We start from the raw sequence: 19,017 nt of genomic DNA, 5'->3' as shown, positions 1-19,017 counted from the left end.
AATGCATTTAGCGATTTGACATAAAATCTTCCAAATGCCCAAACTAGGCTCTTTTCCCTATTTTGCTTGCAAGGCCTGGTACAGTTGATGTTCTCAAAGCCTGCCCACAGAAATGGTTGTAAGAAGTGTCTTCTCCTAACTCTCGCCATGGAGCTCAGTAGTTACAGCATTTCTGTAGGATGCCAGGGATCCATCCCTGGCACTGGGCATCCATCCCTGCCACTCACTCTTTTGAGGGAGGATAGTTAAACTTGTAATTCATAAGCAAGGGCAGGCATTTTTTTGCCTGATCTCTCTGATGCATTTGGCTATGACAACATTGCACATATATCCAAGCTAGCTTTAAACGAGCTGTAGTGGCTGTCCATCCGCTGTGGCACAGAGCTTGGTGCAAACAGCCCAAGAAGTGGCAAACTGATGTGTCTGTGCTGCTTTGGATGTATTACCTTCACCTGAGCTGTTTAAGTTAAAACTCACACAGATATTCCCACACTACAAGGCAGCTACATCAGTGGCTGCATTATAAATAAAGTGAAAAGTAAAGCTTACCCCACATTCATATAGGCCCACTGATTTCACTTATTAAATATGTTTATGGGCCAGTTCACAATTTCTGTTGAAAAGTACTGAGCAGATGCTGACTACCACTTCTGACATGTCCTTACAAACACACGAAATATAATAGTTTTACAAAGAATGCATAATATTTTGTTTTGATTTCTAATCTTTTATTCAAGAATAGTCAAAGCACGTTTTTAACACTGCAGCACATTCATATGACAAATCTTTTCTGTGAGAGCACAGAGTCACTAACTCCAAGGTCATAGGTTAACTGAGCACGCAGGTTTGCCTTTCTCTCACTGAAAATTCAGCTAGACAGTCCTGTGCAGCAATGCTCTTGGACTAAGTAAGAGAAATAAAGTTGCAATAAATCTTCAAAATCTTAAGAACACTCCAAAGAGAAAATTTTTCACATCAAACTGTCAGGAGAGATCATTGCAGGATAAACAGAAATGGATACAATCTGACTGCACTGGCACAGTGACAAACACTAATCTAGTGCACGAGAACTGACACTGCACCCTACACCTAGAAAGTTGTCTCCTCCTGGGATAATGAACTTAAGTCTTTTTGGGGCTTGCATGAAAATTTCAAGGCAGATTTATGAATTATCTGAGAAGAGCCAGTTAGAGCCTCCTCAAGACCTGCTTCCTCAAAAAGACATTTCCAAGGAGGCCATATATCAAAGGCTGCCCAAAGACATCAGCTAATGATTATGGCTGTTACATTTCAGCGCTGCTGGAATCCTACTATTTACTAGAGAATAATGTAACAGTTTACATCATCTGCTGCCTAAACATGAGCCATCACCCTGAGAAACAAAACGGGAAAGGCCGTGTTCTGACCCCATCCTACCTCCGTCTCCTAGACCAGGGTAAACAAAGTCTACCATTTCTCATTTGGGCAGCACAGCTCAGCATTTCATGCTGCCTGCTCTGGAAAACCAAAGAAGGGATTAATCTACCTTCCAGCAGGAAGGGCTTGGCCTTGGGCACCAATGATCCTCAACGGTCTCCTGCAACATGTATATTCTGTCCTGCCATCCCTGTCCTGAGCACTGTCAGTCAGCGCCCACAGTAGTCAGAGACAGCCCGGGAGCAGCCAAAAGCAGGAGGTTTTCCATGCAATGTCCCCGTGCACTTTTGTGGCAAGCATTCCCTCTCTGTCAGAGGCTAGTGTGTAGTAATCAACAGAAACCTCCTCTTCCTTGGCCTCCTTGTACAACCTTAAACAAGCCGTCAAGCAATACGATTTCCCAGCCTGTTTCAATTCCCTACCAGCAATTTAGAAAGTAGTTTTGAAAAATGCTTGATCCTTACCAGTTTCCAATGAATCGGGGATCACTCTGGTCAATATAAACAGTTGTCCTAGGATCAACATAGAAACCAATAAGAAGTCCTCCTAGCAAGTATCCAGCTGCGGGACCGAGTGCTCCCATTACGTACATGACGGCTGAGAAAATAAAAGGTCAGAGTCGTACATCAATAAAATGAATGTTTCATTAGTTATTTACATGTAAAATCCAAAAGTAAAAGATGCTTCTTAAAGCAGGGAGTTTTGTACCCTAAAACCTTCAGAGCCCTTTTTTGCAAGTAACATATTGATAAGAAAATTACTGCTTTCTGTACATTTTCAGTCAAATTATGGATGGAAGTATATACTACTTTGGTATTCTGGATGGAAAGCATACTTGACTTTGACAATATTTTTCATATTTGCTAACATTTCTTTTGAATCGAAACAAAATATAATACATAAATAGAAAAAACATGATTAATGGTAAGCAAACAGAAAAGCAAAGGATAAAAATTGTGTAAGACACCAAAGAACAAAGTACAACATTCCGACTTAGTTACCATCACACTAATACTGGGTTTAAAACAATGACCAAAGTTAAGAAAGCAAATATTTCTATTTCAGAGATTGACAGAATTCTGTTTTTATCTGTGTAGCCATGAACTTGCCCCTGTTTTACATAACTGATGCCAGCAGACTGTATATACCATATTTCCTGCAAGACTCCTGCCTTACTCAGAACATTTGATCTTTTAAATTTAAAATCTTAATGCTATTTTAAAAGGGATTTCCTATTTTAAAAGCAAGTAAAATGAAAATAAGTAGTTCATGTGTAACCATACAGACGCACATTTTCCAATAGCATCACGGTCTGACCATTGGATGACAGCAAAATCGTTATAACTTGGAATAACAGAGTGGGAGATGATAGCAACAGAATGCTCCTATCTGCTGTGTCTTCTACAAGATACTCTTCAGAGTGCAGTCTCCAGTCCTGGTCCTTCAACCATCCGCATCAGGGCATGTGTGAGAAAATGTTGCAGCTCCCCTTTGGCTTGTGTGCTAGTGCTGTCAGGAGGAAGGGAGAGACAGAGGCAAGGAAATACTACATCTTACCAGGGGGCCAAGATGCAACTGGACCTGGGACCCAGGAAACCTTTCTGCATCTCCCAGTAGAGGCATAGTTGAGACACCAGCAGGAGCAAAAACATCTGGTCTGTTTGCTGACAAGAACTGAGTGCTGAGATTTAGGAATCCTGCTCTCATTTGCAGGTTTTGAAAGGTGGATAATTTAAAGGCTGTCATTTGCCTTGCCTTTAAGTCTTGCCAATTCCACTCTTCTCCTTTTCTGCTTCTGCAAATCCCACATCAACTTTTTAACTAAGTCAATGTCAGTTTTCACAATCTTAAATTCCAACACCTTTTAGAAGATCCATATGATCTTGACCACAACATCAAGACCATAGCCATCTTCCAAAGATTGTTTTTTTGTAAGGAACCAGCTGTATCAGCTGAATGTTCACAAGTCCGTGGGGCCTGATGGGATTCATCCCAGAGTACTGAAGGGACTAGCAGATGTTATGGCAGGACCCCTCTCGACCATGTACCAAAGGTCTTGGGAGTCTGGTGAGGTCCCTGCTGACTGGAAGCTAGCCAATGTTATTCCAATCTACAAAAAGGGCATGAGGGAAGACCTGGGGAACTACAGACCTGTTAGTCTAACCTCAGTTGCCAGAAAAATTATGGAGAAGGTAATACTGGGTACTACTTGAAGGCATTTAAAGAATAATGCAATCATCAGACACAGTCAACATGGGTTCACGAACAGGAAGTCCTGTTTAACTAATTTGATATCCTTCTATGACAAGGTCACCTGCCTAGTGGATGAAGGGAAGGTGGTAGATGTAGTTTTTCTGGATTTTAATAAGGCTTTTGATACTGTCCCTCACAGCGGCCTTCTGGACAAGTTGTCCAACTGTGGGATGAGCGGGTTCACGGCACACTGGGTGAAGAGCTGGCTGAAGGGCAGAGCTCAAAGGCTTGTAGTGAATGGGGCTACATTTGGCTGGTGATCAGTCACCAGCAATGTTCCTCACGGTTCAGTTCTAGGGCCAGTTCTGTTCCATATATTTATCAATGATCTGGATGCAGGAGTTCAATGCACCATTATCAAGTTTGCTGATTATACCAAACTGGGAGGTGCTGTTGACTCTCTTGAGAGACAGGAGGCCTTGCAAAAGGATCTAGATAGATTGGAGCACTGGACAATCATTAATGGCATGAAGTTTAACAAGTTGAAATGCCAGATTCTGTAGCTAGGATGGAGTAATGCCAGGCACAAGTATAAATTGGGAGAGGAGTGGCTGGAGAGCAGCCCTGCAGAAGGGGATCTGGGGGTGCTGGTCGACAGCAGCTCAATATGAGCCAGCAGTGCGCCCTGGCAGCCACGAGGGCAAACCGCATCCTGGGGTGCATCAAATACAGCATAACCAGCCGGTCAGAAGAGGTGATTATCCCTCTGTGTTCAGCATTGGTGCGGCCTCACCTCAAGTACTGTGTGCAGTTCTGGGCCCCACAGTTTAAGAAAGATGTGAAGGTCCTTGAATACGTCCAGAGGAGGGCAACAAAGCTGGTGAAAGGGCTGGAAGGCATGTCCTGTGAGGAGCAGCTAAGGATTTTGGGCTTGTCAGCTTTGGAGAAAAGGAGGCTGGGGCGACCTCATTGCTCTCTACAGCTTCCTGAGGAGGGGAAGTGGAGAGGGAGGTGCGGATCTCTTCTCCCTGGGACGTGTAGGAATGGTTAAAAGCTGTGCCAGGGGAGCTTTAGACTGGTCATTAGGAAGTATTTCTTTACCAAGAGGGTGGTCAAACACTGGAACAGGCTTCCTAGAGAGGTGGTCGATGCCCCAAGCCTGTCAGTGTTGAAGAGGCATTTGGACAATGTCCTTAACAATATGTTTTAACTTCTGGTCACCCCTGAAGTGGTCAGGCAATTGGACTAGATGATCATTGTAGGCCCCTTCCAACTGAAACAGTCTAGTCTAGTCTATTCCTTCCTTAATGCATCCTGCAGTACTCCGTTTTAAGATGCTTCTGTCCTGCTTCCCGTACTGTCTGGCTGTAAGCACGAAAGGCAAGAGGGGTGGTAAGGGATGGTCTCTGCTGTCCACTCATACATCCAGTACCACCAAAACCCAAGCTCCAGCAGTACAACACCTCTTGCTCAGCTGCTGCAGATCCACTATGTAGCACATGAAAAAACAACTGACTATCTAATTCTCTGAAGACATCATCTTCACTGCGAAATCTCTATCTCCGCATGCTTTCTGTGGAGCAGTCACTCTCCATGGCAGTATGCAAACTCCATCCTTTTTGGTCCCATCCTCAATCAGACATGCTGTGTCCTAGACTGCAGCACCTGAGGAAGCACAGCTGAGTTGTTAGAGCTTGGGTTTCTGCATTACCAGTTATAGTAAATTATATCTCACAGAAAAATAAGCAAAAAGAAATCACTAAATCTGCCTGATTAAACCAAAATAACTTGTACATTTTCATCTTATGTTTTGAAATAAGAGAAAGAAGAAAAAGAACATTGTCATGAGTAAAAAGGGGCTGCAATCTGAGAGCTGTATTGAGGGGAAAAACATCACAGAAGCTACCACAAAAAGTAAACGGCCTATAGTAAAAAAATGTTTCCAGACTACAAATTGATTAAACAGATTTATCATTTTTAAATTACTCTTTCTTAAACACATTTTCAATTTTTATTAAACTGCAATTTCAAATAATTAGATTTTGCTGAAGCCTTTTTTGCATAATGGTTTCCAGAACTGTGTTCACTATTTAAATTTATTCCAGCCATGTTCCCTTCTGGATTGATTGTAAACAATTCTCTCTATGCCTAAAATGCTCCATCAGACATTGTAATGCTGCTCCTTAGCAGTAAGTGGTTAGATAAATCCCACAGTAACTGTTATTTGCAAAATCCACATCATGAGGAGGGGAAAAAAAAAAAAAACAAACTCCATCCACTGTAATAAATTTTGTTCTACAAATGTTTGCTTGGAAAATTGATTCAAACAACTACAGCAAACTCAGATCTCTAAAAAGTTTACAGAGGAAACACAAAGGGAGTAAAAGAGTGACCTAATCCATTCATTTCAGTATTCAGAAAAAATACTTATGCTGCATTTATTCAGCTTCAGTTCCACCACTGAAACAGGCAAAATGCAGCAACTGCTTAGGCTTAGAAGCACTATCTAGACAGTGCATTTTGTACACCTGGTAATTTCAGAGGGTTTTCTTCATAAGCAGAAATACTGTACAGTAAAGATAAAAATAAGAGTGTATACTGTGCTCCATTAGAGGAGGGAATGCTGTCCAACATTTCAAAAGTATTTTAAAATTACTGTATGCTGGTCAGGCTTCAAGTTTTTGATATAACTTACTCACAGACAACATGTAACTTTCTGGATCTTTTGGAAAACATAGAGTCCCCATGTGCCTGGTCCAGGGCAGGAGGAAACCTGTGAGCAGGCGAGTTCCACAATTGCCACTTCAAGACACTTTGCAGCATCTTCCTCAGCACCTAGTAATGGCCACTATCAGAAATTGGACACCAAGTGCAATAAACTGATTTGGACTTCTAAATAGGACTAAAGATAGGGCATGGCAAGTAAAAGATTTTGATATTTCAAAGTGAGGTACTTAAAAAAATCTGCCCCAAACCTCCAAACCTTGCTGTGGAAGTGAAGGGAGAGCCATCTCCAAGAGTCACCCTGGCAGGCTGCTCCAGGGTCCTGGACCCTTGAAATTCTGGTCACAGCCCTCACAGCTACACACCCCAATGTCCAGGAATAGAGAGGTTCCTGATTCCCAAACAGGCCACCAAGATTACTGGATGATATAGAAATGAAACTAAACTGGAAACAGATTCAATCAGGGCATCATCAAAACTGAGCCCACTTCACAAATACAAAATTCTATGAAATACTGTTCCATAATTTTTTCCACTCGCGTCACTAGAAGGTCTCCAGCTTCTGGATGAAAAAGGTTCTGAAACACGTAGATGATGTAGGAGCACCTTCCTTTCAGCCCCCTGCCTGGCATTTCAGATAGCTCTTTTTGGTCCTCCCTCTTTGGGCCATGATCTGGGATCTTGATCTAGGGAGTTGCACTGATTCAACAGCTGAGAAGTTTCAACAACAGAAGTAACAAACATTTTATCAGGGGACATGGTGGAGTACTGTGATGCAGAGGCAGGCCACATGGTATCCAGATGATTTTTTAAATTGCCCTTAAGGACAACCAGGATTTCTCCTTTAACCTCCTAGCCATAACCTTGAGTGGTGCTTAGATTTGCAAATTGCCTTCAAATTTCTAAGTCTAAAAAAGTCAAAAAAACTATGCTATAAAATAGCAGTAATATGTCCTTTCCCATGACAAAATAGAGATGATGTACATTCTATAAGTTATAGCTCTACTCCAAACAATAAATCATCTTTCAAAGATAAAATGAGGAAACTATTGTTAATATAGACATATGGGCTACAACATTCATCTGATTCTCTTCTAACTGGTTTTCATTGAAATGAAAAATTGTACCCCTCAGAGTTACTGCATTAGCCATGCACGTTCAATGCTGGCAAGTCACTGAGTACACTTCTCGGGAAACATGGGTCTCTCTAGGAAAGAGCATCTGCAGGTCACCCACTCCTAGCTGAATTAGAGCCATCTGAGAACTACTCATGACATTCAACACAACCAGCTCAGACTGGACCTTGCAAAACTCTTTCCCCAGAAGCCTGTTGTAGCTTGCTGCTGCTGTGATGTAGGATCTTAAGTCTTCAAACCAAAGCACAGGTTAGTCTACTAAAATTACATGGTATTTAACAAGACAATTTCAAAGACCAAAGAGCTTGCAGATTCTTTCAAGTTTTCCTTTTCTCTCAGCGTTGTGGGGAGGAGTTTGCACTAACAAGCATACCTCTTCCTCTGAGTGCAGCTTCTTTTCAGTGACAAGGGGCAGCCTTTCCCAGCCCTCCCAAAACTGAGCTTTCAGACCGTGGTTCTACCTCTGACACAGATGGTAGATGAGTAAAAACATCCTGGTTCAGACACAGTTAATTAAGTGCCCATTTGCCCCCATGATATCCAGCCATGGTTATTTTAATTCCTTTGAAGTTGTGTACCTGAGGAGCTTCTCTGCCTCACTGAGTATGGCCTCAGCATGGCATATTATCTCAGGCACAACACCATACTAGCAAGACCGCCTAGTTTAGAAACTGGAGCTGGCTATGGCTAGCCAGGCTTAGCCACAAACATTCATCACAGCTAAGATGTTGGATGGGAGAGAGGGAGTCAAAGGAACAGTAATTGAACAACACATGGAATTTACCTACCAAAGCGAAATAAGATCAAGCAATGTCATTCACTGGAAACGTTATCCTGGGACATGTTGCAATGAATGCTGCCATTGTAACAACATTTGACAAAATGATAATATTGTCTATTGCTTCTATTCATAGGAGATTCTTCTTCAACAGAAGGAAGCTTTCCATACAGCCTATTCCAGCAAAGTCTGTATGACTACAATAAGATGGACTGAATCTTCTACGGGTCTGAAAATCCAGATTTTATTTTTATTTAATCTACCCACACTATAAAAATATACTGAAACAGAGGTCATAAAAATACTTTGAATGTCCTTTTCCTCCTCTAATCACACCAAATGACAACTTCAATACATTTTGCATATGGGAATATATAACATATGTCCCTATGGCATCCTTAAATGCATACATTGTTAACCCTCTGACTGTGTCTTTTTATATTAGTAATGCTAGTATCAATTAAAGTCGCAAGCATCATATCGTGCCTAGATTAACAGAAAGTACACAACATTAGTGGGCTACAACAGGCTGTCTGGCTTCTGGGTTCTAAAAAAGCCACTTTGGTTTAAGAAGTAAAAACAAAGGCATATATTGCTCAGTGCCTGTCATCTCCTCTGTGTGCACACACATGTCACCACACAGAGTTTATCACTGGATGAGGAGGAACATTTCTGAAAGACCCCATTGTTCAAATCTTGGCAGCATGTCACCGTAGTACAGCTGTTCATTTCATACATGTGTAAGGCAAGCAGAATTTGACCTTTATTCTATTTGCAATGAAAGTTTAGAATTTGCAAAATCCTGCAAAAGCCACAGTGTTTAAAAAAATAAATAAATATATATATGCATGTTTTTTCCTGTCAAAATAGCATGGCAATTTTGGTAGATTTTGCAGGACCACTTAGTGACATAGAGGTATAATCCTTTTATATCTGTAGATTTCAAATGTTTACTCCAAAAACTTAACCGTCATTATCATGAGGGTATTGATTGGGAAACAGATACAAAAGGTAAAACTAATCCCCCGGACTGTCGTGGTTTAACCCCAGCCAGCAACTAAGCACCACGCAGCCGCTTGCTCACTCCCCACCAGTGGGATGGGGGAGAGAATCAGAAGGGTAAAAGGGAGAAAACTCGTGGGTTGAGATAAGAACAGTTTAATAACTGAAGTAAAATAAATTAAACAGTTAAATAGGCAAAGCAAAAACTGTGCACGCAAACAAAGCAAAACAAGGAATTCATTCACTACTTCCCATCGGCAGGAAGGTGTTCAGCCATCCCCAGGAAAGCAGGGCTCCATCACACATAACGGTTACTTGGGAAGACAAACGCCATCGTACCCAATGTCCCCCCCTTCCTTCTTCTTCGCCCAGCTTTATATACTGAGCATGACGTCATATGGTATGGAATAGCCCTTTGGCCAGTCTGGGTCAGTCCCCCCGGCTGTGCCCCCTCCCAGCTTCTTGTGCACCGGGCAGAGCATAGGAAGCTGAAAAGTCCTTGACCAGTGTGAGCGCCACTTAGCACCTATTTAGCAAGAGCTTAGCGCTACTTAGCAAGAACCAAAGCATCAGTGCATCATCGACATTGTTCTCATCCTAAACCCAAAACACAGCCCCATACCGGCTACCAAGACGAAAGTTAACTCTATCCCAGCTGACACCAGGACACATAGTCATGCAGTAGAGTAGAAAGTCCAGGAGTATAATTTACTTCACCAAAGCAATAACTCAGTGTCCTACCTGCTGAACAACACTCTTACCGAAAGAACAGCACAAGGCAGAACAAAAACAGCAAAAAAAGAAAACATTCGTGAATTTGCAAGAAAAGCCTTATGTTTATAGACTACCTGTCTACCACCTGAGGAGTGAGCTTTATCAGAAATGGCAAGGTGAACTTTATATAATCCTGACTGTGTCTCTATGTGTCAGGAAATTTAGGGGGCTACAGAATAAAAAAAAAAAAAAAAAAAAAAAAAAGATAGTCACAGGAGTTACCATCCAGGATTTTGCAAGCAAAAGAAGCATCACCACGCTGTGGTACCATAGCATCCTCTCTAGTCCTACTGCAGCACATGTCCCTGGAAAGCTGAGCTATGCTGTCACTGGAGAATAAGCAGCAGGATATTTCTCTAGGTCAGGTTTTAGTTTCCCCACAGAACAAAGCTGACAGGCAGAGGTTTCAATGGGGAACATGCCTCAGCTCTCCCCTGTTCCTCTCATGTCCCAGCACCATGATGGGGTAGCAAGGAACAAGCATAAAGCAGCTTTCAAAGAAACATTGCTCCCATTCATAAAGGCGTATTTACCTCATCCTGTCTAAATTCACCCACACAGAAGCCATCCAAAAAACCATAAGGTTTAACCACTCTTTTGAGCCTGAGGACACAAAACTGTGAGGAGTTGTGAGCGGAAGCCAGGCGTACTTCTCAAAGGCTTTTAAGTTAGGAAATCAGTTCACTTCCTTCTTTTCTTCATGCACACACAGCCAAGCCTTTCTATACATGCTTTTCTTTAATGTGGTTATTTGCTCAGGAAAAAACAATGCTTTAAGCATTATTGCCGTTCAGATAACAATGTACAGATCAGATCTTTAAATCATTTCCTTTCAAAATGTATTAGCGTTACCATGACTTTAAAAGTCCTTCAGATCCAGTGCTCCACTCAAAACAATAACTAGAGCAACAAAACTATTCCGGTAGCCTCCCTTGATCTTTGTATAGAATATATTTGTCACTATTTTCACAAGCAGATTCCACAGATCTAGGAGACAAATTTTTAGAGAAGCATAACTAAAGCATAATTTTACATGCCTACCATGCAAACTAAAATGAATGGTCCAGCTTACCACTCCATTAAAAAATGCTGCAAGTTAAATTAAATACAAGTATGTCCAGTGACTTGCCAATGCCAGATGTAAAGCACTAGATTTTTACTTTTCTCTTACAGATATATTACTAAGATATCATTTGTATCAAAACAGATATCATTCCCTGGCTTAAACAGCTACGCTGTTTTATGCTTTGTATTCCATCTGTGGTCATATTCTAAAACATTACAATCATTTTCACAGGATCCATTCTCACATCACAAAAAACGAGGAAAATAAGCCCAAACAAAACAAGCTAAAATAGGTTGCCTATCCCAAAGTGTACCTCTCATACACACTGCCACTGCAGTGCTGCTCCCAGTCACTTGCTATGCTGTGGAGCCAGAGAGACTACAAAGCAATTCATCTTAAATCAAAATTTCACAGGACTCAGCACTTGTCTTTAGGTTACACTATCAACAGGTGTGTGCATCCAATCCAAAAACTGAAAACATTGAAAATATCAAAGAAGAAAGGCTTGCACTTGTACCATGTTATTTCAGCCTTAGAGATACCTGGATTAAGAAAAGATATACCCAAGAAAAACTACTCTAGTGCTTAAAATGGAGTCTTTATTTCTTCATTCTTAAAACCTGAGAACTGTGGAAGTAAAAACCCAAGGGGCAACTGGCGACTGTCCCATTCTTTAGAGACAACTCTTTCATTTGGAAACACAAATATTACTTCTTTTTTTTCTTCAGAATCTGTCTTTTCTCTTTTTATATTCACCTATAAATAAACATTTGCTGATAATATTACCAAGCATGACTTGTGGTTAGTAAGTAAATATGAAAAAGACACATCTGCTTTAAGAGTTTAATGAAAAGAGCTGCAATTTCTAAGTGCAGTTTCCATATCAGTGTGGTTAACTAAATTTAGATACCACACATGAGGAAATTCTTAGATCAGTTAGTTAAGCAAATCAGGCTTTATTAGTTTTATCAGTTCTTAAACCAATTCAAAGGCAAGAACCTTCTGGTGACAGTATTCCAAAAGCACATACAGCTATCTCTAACTTTAAGCATATGGAAAGTCCCCACTGATGCGAGTGGCTCATGTGTCTAAAGATGAGGTTGTCTATACTTGCATGACCACAACCTAAACTGAGAACAAAGATGCTCTGGCATTCTCTCCATGGACTAAGAGGCATTGGGCCCCTCAATAACTTGTTTTTAAAAACAGAAGTGTCAACAACTACTTAAATGCACAAATCTTAGAGCAATGAAAACCAACTTTTTAAACCTCTGAGGTGTTTTTCCACACATAGGGAATTATGATTTGCGCTGTTATTGAATTGTTATTGAATATGTTATTGAATTGAATATTGTTATTGAATATGTTATTATGGATGCGCTGTTATTGAAATTTAGCTCTCAGACAGATGCACACACAACTTGTGCTGAACACAGTGAGAATGTCCAAAGATGCCCTGAAAGGCAAAACTTTGCTCTTAGCTGTTATTTGCTGGAAATCAGTTCTCAAAAAAAGCTCCACATCTTACCTTCAAGTTTTTGAAGTCTCTGTCAGTACGTTGCATTATAAACATAAACCAACTTAACATATCCCAAGAAGGTCACTAGCTATGAGTTCCCAAACCTTGACTTTTCAAAAGTGCATGTTTCTCAAAGATGTTTTCTTTTGTGAATACCTTTAACTAATGGAACTAGGCAGAGACATTGACCCTTCATGTAAATACCTACTAAGTGACTCCTCAGTCCCTTCTGAATTCTTGATCTGTCAGCATCCCAAAGTTACCTTCAATGAAACGTCATAAATGTAATGTTCATTTCCACACAGAAAATTATCTACTGTATATAACCTAAATCCTAATCAAACTACTACTCCAAATTATTTTAAAAGCCTTTAACATCCCAAATCCAAGAAATTACTAGCTAGATTAATTTCATTGTCTTACTTCCCATTCATTCAAACAGTGAAAGCTAAGTCCACAGTAGTGAATTCATCACTCACACTAGTAGGATCCTATAAGTTAGTGGGGCTACTCTCACGAGGCAGGCAGGATTTAGCACTTCTGTCCTATTACTTGGTGATGTTCCTAATAGGAGGACACTGAAGCTGTTGGCTGTCTTTAAGAGATACTGGAGCAGCTTCTTGACTAACAGTCATTCTTTCCGTTAAGTCATGTCACATGGGAATATCTCATCTCTGCCTTTTAATTGCTTGGCTTTGGTTTTTTTAATGGTTTGGCAGCTGAAGGCGCACACACGCATTTAATTTTCATTGGGGACTATCCCCAGGCACGTGCTTACAGACTCTGTTGATCTCAACTTCTTAACACTAATTTTCATTTCTTTAGTATTACTTCTAACTAACCTGGAGTGAGGCTGGGTTGTTCATTTGCATCTCACTCCCTTTTCTTTAGGTTATCATAACTGAAAAATATCAAGCAGTAAAAGCTGAAATTTGGCCTGCAAGCAGACCTCACCAGGTAGATCATGAATAATCAAGTGAAAGAAAGAGACTGAAGTATTTTTAAATCCGGCGAATTTAAAATTGCAGTGAGAAAGCCCAGGTCCATAGCTACAAGACCATCAGAACCCAGCTCAGAAGAGTATTTCAGCATATTTGTATCTGTCCTAGCTTTATATCATGTTCAGGTAGTGTAACAGCACAAGCAGGCAGGAATATATCATTCAGGTCCTCTCATTTCTTTTTGATGGGAGAATGTTTTTCTTGGAGGAAAAGCAGAGGAAGAGCCTGGTGAAATTTTTCAGACACAGGACCAGATTTTAGAGTATGCCATCATGTACCATGCGAAAAACCAGGAATAAGTACCAGTTCCTTAGCATAGTCTACATACATTAAATACCTAATGTCTATGGATCTGGGCTTTACTTGTTACTGTGCACAAACTGGGTAATGGCACACCTAAATACCTGATTTTCAGAGGCAGGTTTGACACACATTTTGCATACTTCATCATTATCCAAAACCAGACCCTTTGTGCCTAGGAAAGAAACTGTGAGGAAGAAATGGAGATAGACCAAATATCTCCATAGAAGGGTAGAAAGGGAAAGGGAAGGTTAGGTACTGATAGTCAAAGAATTTCTATATATATGTTCATTTTTCCTTTGTCCCACCAGCAAGATAATAGCACCAAGAAGTAAAGGGGGAAATTATTTCAATCATGTTCTCTCAGAATTAATTTCCTTTCAAAAATTGGTTTCTGCCTAGGAGGCACAGGTTAATTATTGAAAATGTTGGCGATTGTTTTTCCCTTGACTACCTCTTGCAAATAGATTGCAAAGAAGGGTAAGCCAAATAGCATTTCTTCTTGTTTTCTTTGTAAATTGCACTTACATTTTCGTCTTTCAACCGAAACAACAGGAATTACAGTTCATTACTCCTATCTCACTGAAAATCTGCCTGTAAGCAAAAGCACATTATTCCAGTAATTTGCAGATGACCCTGTTAGTTTTATTAACATTATTGCTAAAGAAGTTATTTTTCTACATTCAAAAAGGCTGAAAGCTGCAATAGCTTCAATAAAAAAATTACTAAATAACAATTTAATTGTGAAGTGCAGAGCCGTATAGCCATATTTGAAACCACATTGAAAATATTATTACAGGTCAAAGAGTCTGAAAAACACTCCCATCCATGTGTAACAGTTATAAATAGCAGAGGCTATTTATTTTGGCTATAGGACAACACCACCATTTTATGAAAACCTCCAAAGTTTCAAAATTTGCTCTTTATTCTCATAGGAACAAACATTGTTTGGGCATTTTCACAAAATTGGAATTATGCTGAAATGTTTGTTTCTGAAGAAAACTTGAGCTTTGGGCTCTGGGTAGGTGTCTCTCCTCTGGATCATAAGATAGACATGAGAGTTCAATCAACTGCATGTTCTGCTTGGAGAGAGCAGAGTTTTTTGCTGCAGCACCAAAACGAATTTCTTCACCATTCAAGCAGTCTCCTTAACAACAACAGATGGATGATGAAAACGACAGGCTTCCCCTGTCTTATCCACACTGCCCACACCAAAAAAGGTTTCAGTTTTGATGCAACAGCAAAATGTTCTTAATGGTTCTAATCACAACTTCTAATAGAATTAGGGCAGGAGAAGTTAGAACCACCTAGAAGGAAATGGTGCTTAGCCAGATCTTTGATAGCCAGGTCTAGATAGCCAGGTCTTAGATCAATATTATCTAAATGACAGGTCTTGCAGAGAACCCAGGCCATGACAAGCCTGACATGGACGACATGGCCTTAGTATCAGCAAAGCAGAAGAAACTTCTGTATATCTCTGTGGCAACACCAAATACCAGGACCACTGTGAACTTCTAGGCCCTGACTTGGATTCACTGAATTAAAAGACTCCTGGGATTTAATACCTTGAATTAAAGAAGAAATAACCCTGAGTTAAGGAAAGGGTTATCTTCATTTCTGTGTAGACATCCCAGCCTATGCAGAAATGCCAGCAAGAAATGCCCCACCACCTCCTTCCTTCCCCATAGTTAAGGAGCTAATGGGTGCAGCCTGGAGAAACAAATTGTTCCCAAATGACCCTGGCACTCTTGACACAGTCGCATGAAATAGGACACAGAAGCTCAGAGCTGCTGCCATTGATCCCTGAAAAGGTCTTGCTAAACCCAATAGATAAAGGGATGTGAATTGTCAGAGATACACAAGAAATTTTGAGAAAATAAAATGGAGATCTCAGAGAGTCATGGAGAAAAAAGGGGAATACAGTTTTCTAAGAAACCAAAAGGAAGGAAATTCACTCATATTATTGCTTTGGACAGAAAACTACCACAGACACCATTTGTTAGTAACTAACTGACTCTATAAACACATATGATTGCTTAGACAGTTTTAGTTAGGGTCCTGAAAGAAATGAAAGTATATCTCACAGGAAAAAGTAGATATTGACATGCAAAGTCAATAATCAAATCAAAATTATGAAAATATTTTGGTTTGACATTATTAAGTAATGTGTTTTACATGGTTTGGTTTGGTTTTGTCTGTGTGTCAAGTAAAGATAACTAGATTTTTTAAAATGCTAACCTGTATTCCTATATAAAGGTCAAAATAATGCAATGTAAGTTAAATATTTCAACCTTATTAAAAATAAATATTTTTTTCTACATGAAAAAATATTAAATCAATATATCCAAAAAAATCAAGATTTAATTGAATCATCATTTGCCAGAGGATAACCATCAGAACATCTTTATCAGTGCTACTAAATGGCGTAGTTTAAACACGAAGTGTAGCATTGAAAAAGTAATTACTCTTACAAAAGTTTCTCCTTAATGGTAATATTATAATTACATTTGTCTTCCTTTTTAAGATATAAATTGTCACTGTGATATAGGGCTCCATTTGCAGCTCATTCCCAGTCACAGTAATATATGTTAATATGTTAATAAAATATAGAAGTATTACTAATTGCAGTGTTAGCATTGCCAAGAGAGAAAATTATTTACATTACAGTGATCCTTCCAAGATATTTCAAAACACCATACATGAGGACATGGTATAGATGGACCTGGCAGTGTTAGGTTAACGGTTGGACTCGATGATCTTAAGGGTCTTTTCCAACTTTGATGATTCTATGATTCTATGATTCTATGATTGATTTACAAAAACTGAAAAATTTAAAATCAGCTATAGTTACTTTCACTAATTAGGTGATTTAATTATTCAGCTGACATGTTTTGGGGAAAATTGGCCAATATCCTTTTATTTAGTCTGCAATTTTTTTAAATACAGACTGTTCATCCTGTTTCCTTCTCTCTTCTGTGAGTAGAATTAGACATGACAGCTTTGTTTCTCAACTACTTAGATTAGCAGATTATTAAGCATATTGTTATTCTCCAATAGTAAAAGATGCTTTCACATTTAGCAGACAGACATGAAAAACATGGTGGCTAGAGGCTACGTACAAATGACTTTCAGCCAACTTCAGGCACGCTTTCATAGCAGTAACTTTTTTAACAGGATAATTACCTATATTATATTCCTAGGGATGTGGCAGACTCTCTGTAACCGTGAGTGGCTCATTTTAAGCTAAATGGTTTTATATAAATAGAGCTTTGCATAGGGATAACGCAGTAATGAAATGTGATTCAACACAGATGTCAGAGTAAATGAACATAACAGTCCTTTCTGGCCCAATAAAGCATGAAATTATCCCATAAATTCTCCTTTCATCTCTAACACAGTAGATCTTGCAGAAACAGTCATCATGCTTTGCAAAGAAGGATGCCAAGAGACAAGAAACCTCTTCACCTTTCCTTCCTGGCCATGCTGCCTCGAGACATCTCCGAAGTCCTTACCCAGGTAAGGGAAGGACCAGAGCTGGCCCCGTGCCCTTTACATATGTCACCAGTGTATCAGTTGAGCATTTAGCAGAGGTAGTCCCAGAACGGGTGGCCTCAGTACCGGCTGCGGCAGCTGGGGAACCTCCAGGCCGTCCTGAGCCACCCTGGGGCATCCCTTTCTGCCAGGCTGACTCTGAGAGCACCGAAGAGCAAGAACGCCCCAGAAAAATGGGAGCTGGTACTGATCCCTGAGCACATAGAAACTACTCAGCCAGGCTTAGGAAATAAGGTATTAAGTACCAATGAAAATAAAATATATCTCATGACTTAGATTTTACTTACTCAAGCAATTCAGTGACCTTTTTTTCTAGTATCTTTGTCCATTTGCATCCCTTCTCATAGGGAACATGTTTTTCGTTATTTACATTAGGAAGATTCAATTGGAAGATTACCAATCTGCAAACTATCACAGCTTTCAATCAGTTTACCACAAGCAAGTTATTTGTTGAAACTTTAGGCTTATGTTTGCAAAGAAAATTAAATTTGAGCCCTAAATCCCACTGAAATTCATTGAAAGTCAGATCCCTTGACTTCTTTAGGCTCCTTGGGAAATCTTAACCTGAGTTACTAAATTATTCTGACAGAGGGAGAGAGAGATTGACAGGGAGGTCCTCGAAGAATGATACTGGAGTTGCTTGGAATAACCATGATTGCAAGTGTTACCAGTGGTCTCTGCTGCTGTCAGAGCTTTTCCAAGTCTAATGAAAATCAGTCTGGCATCCTTCCACTCTATGGGAGTTTTTTACAACATGTGACAGAAGAGGGATGTCTTCACACACTGCTGGACCCTTAACGACATTTTCAGATTCATACTGATAAATTTGCCAACAAAACAAGTGGAAGCACGCAGCTCATAGGCAGAGAAAAAGAGTAAAAATGTTAATCACAAAAAACATAAACATCTAGTACTCCTTCAAAGAGTATATGGAGATATAAAGATTATATCTTATCTCACTCGGAGATAATTATTAAACACATATACTTGAAGATGCAGTGTAAGCCTTAGTTTTGTCTCTTGTAAAACAATTAAAATTATAATGTGAAAGTTAAAATAATCGAATGTGAGAACACTAGCAATAAAACTCCTAAATTTTCAATCACTGTTTAAATCATACTTGCTTCTAATAAACTCCATAAATAAAAATACAATCTACAATAAAACATTTGCCTTAAGAACAAAAATCTCTCTGGTTAACACATTCCCTTGAACTAAAAATGTTATGTAAATTATTCATAAGTTAATATAACATTCTTAGATCCATATTTTTATATCACCACACAGATCATTATATTTGACACATTCCTATCCCTAATCTAAATTGCACGTCTATAATAAATTTTAAAAAGCATCCAAAGATTACAAGTCTACTTCTGCTGACACTACACTCAGACCACAAATGGCTCAGACAAAACACAACAAGTTAAAAAAGGGTCTTTGCAGAACTTCTGAGAAATGCAGACCTTCATCTACTGTAACCTCTTATACAGGCAAAGTTCTTCAGCTGTTTTATAATGTATATCATGGTAACGCTCATTCACAGAATACAGGAA

At 39.6% G+C, this 19,017-nt stretch overlaps 1 protein-coding gene across 1 annotated transcript in view; it reads right to left on the bottom strand.

Moving 5' to 3' along the window:
- SLCO5A1 (solute carrier organic anion transporter family member 5A1) overlaps positions 1 to 19,017 on the bottom strand; it is an 87,618-nt gene that overhangs the window by 50,429 nt on the left and 18,172 nt on the right. Inside the window, exon 2 of the mRNA XM_009461686.2 lies at positions 1,881 to 2,013. Within this exon, the coding sequence (XP_009459961.2) occupies positions 1,881 to 2,013 (133 nt within the window). The remainder of the gene's footprint in view (positions 1 to 1,880; positions 2,014 to 19,017) is intronic.

This window comes from Nipponia nippon, unplaced genomic scaffold (genome assembly GCF_047370975.1).
Source record: "Nipponia nippon isolate SJK-2023a ecotype South Korea unplaced genomic scaffold, ASM4737097v1 scaffold_1, whole genome shotgun sequence".
Taxonomy (NCBI): domain Eukaryota; kingdom Metazoa; phylum Chordata; class Aves; order Pelecaniformes; family Threskiornithidae; genus Nipponia; species Nipponia nippon.
The sequence above is the reverse complement of the archived record's forward strand: the minus strand, read 5'-3'. Positions and strand labels throughout refer to the sequence as shown.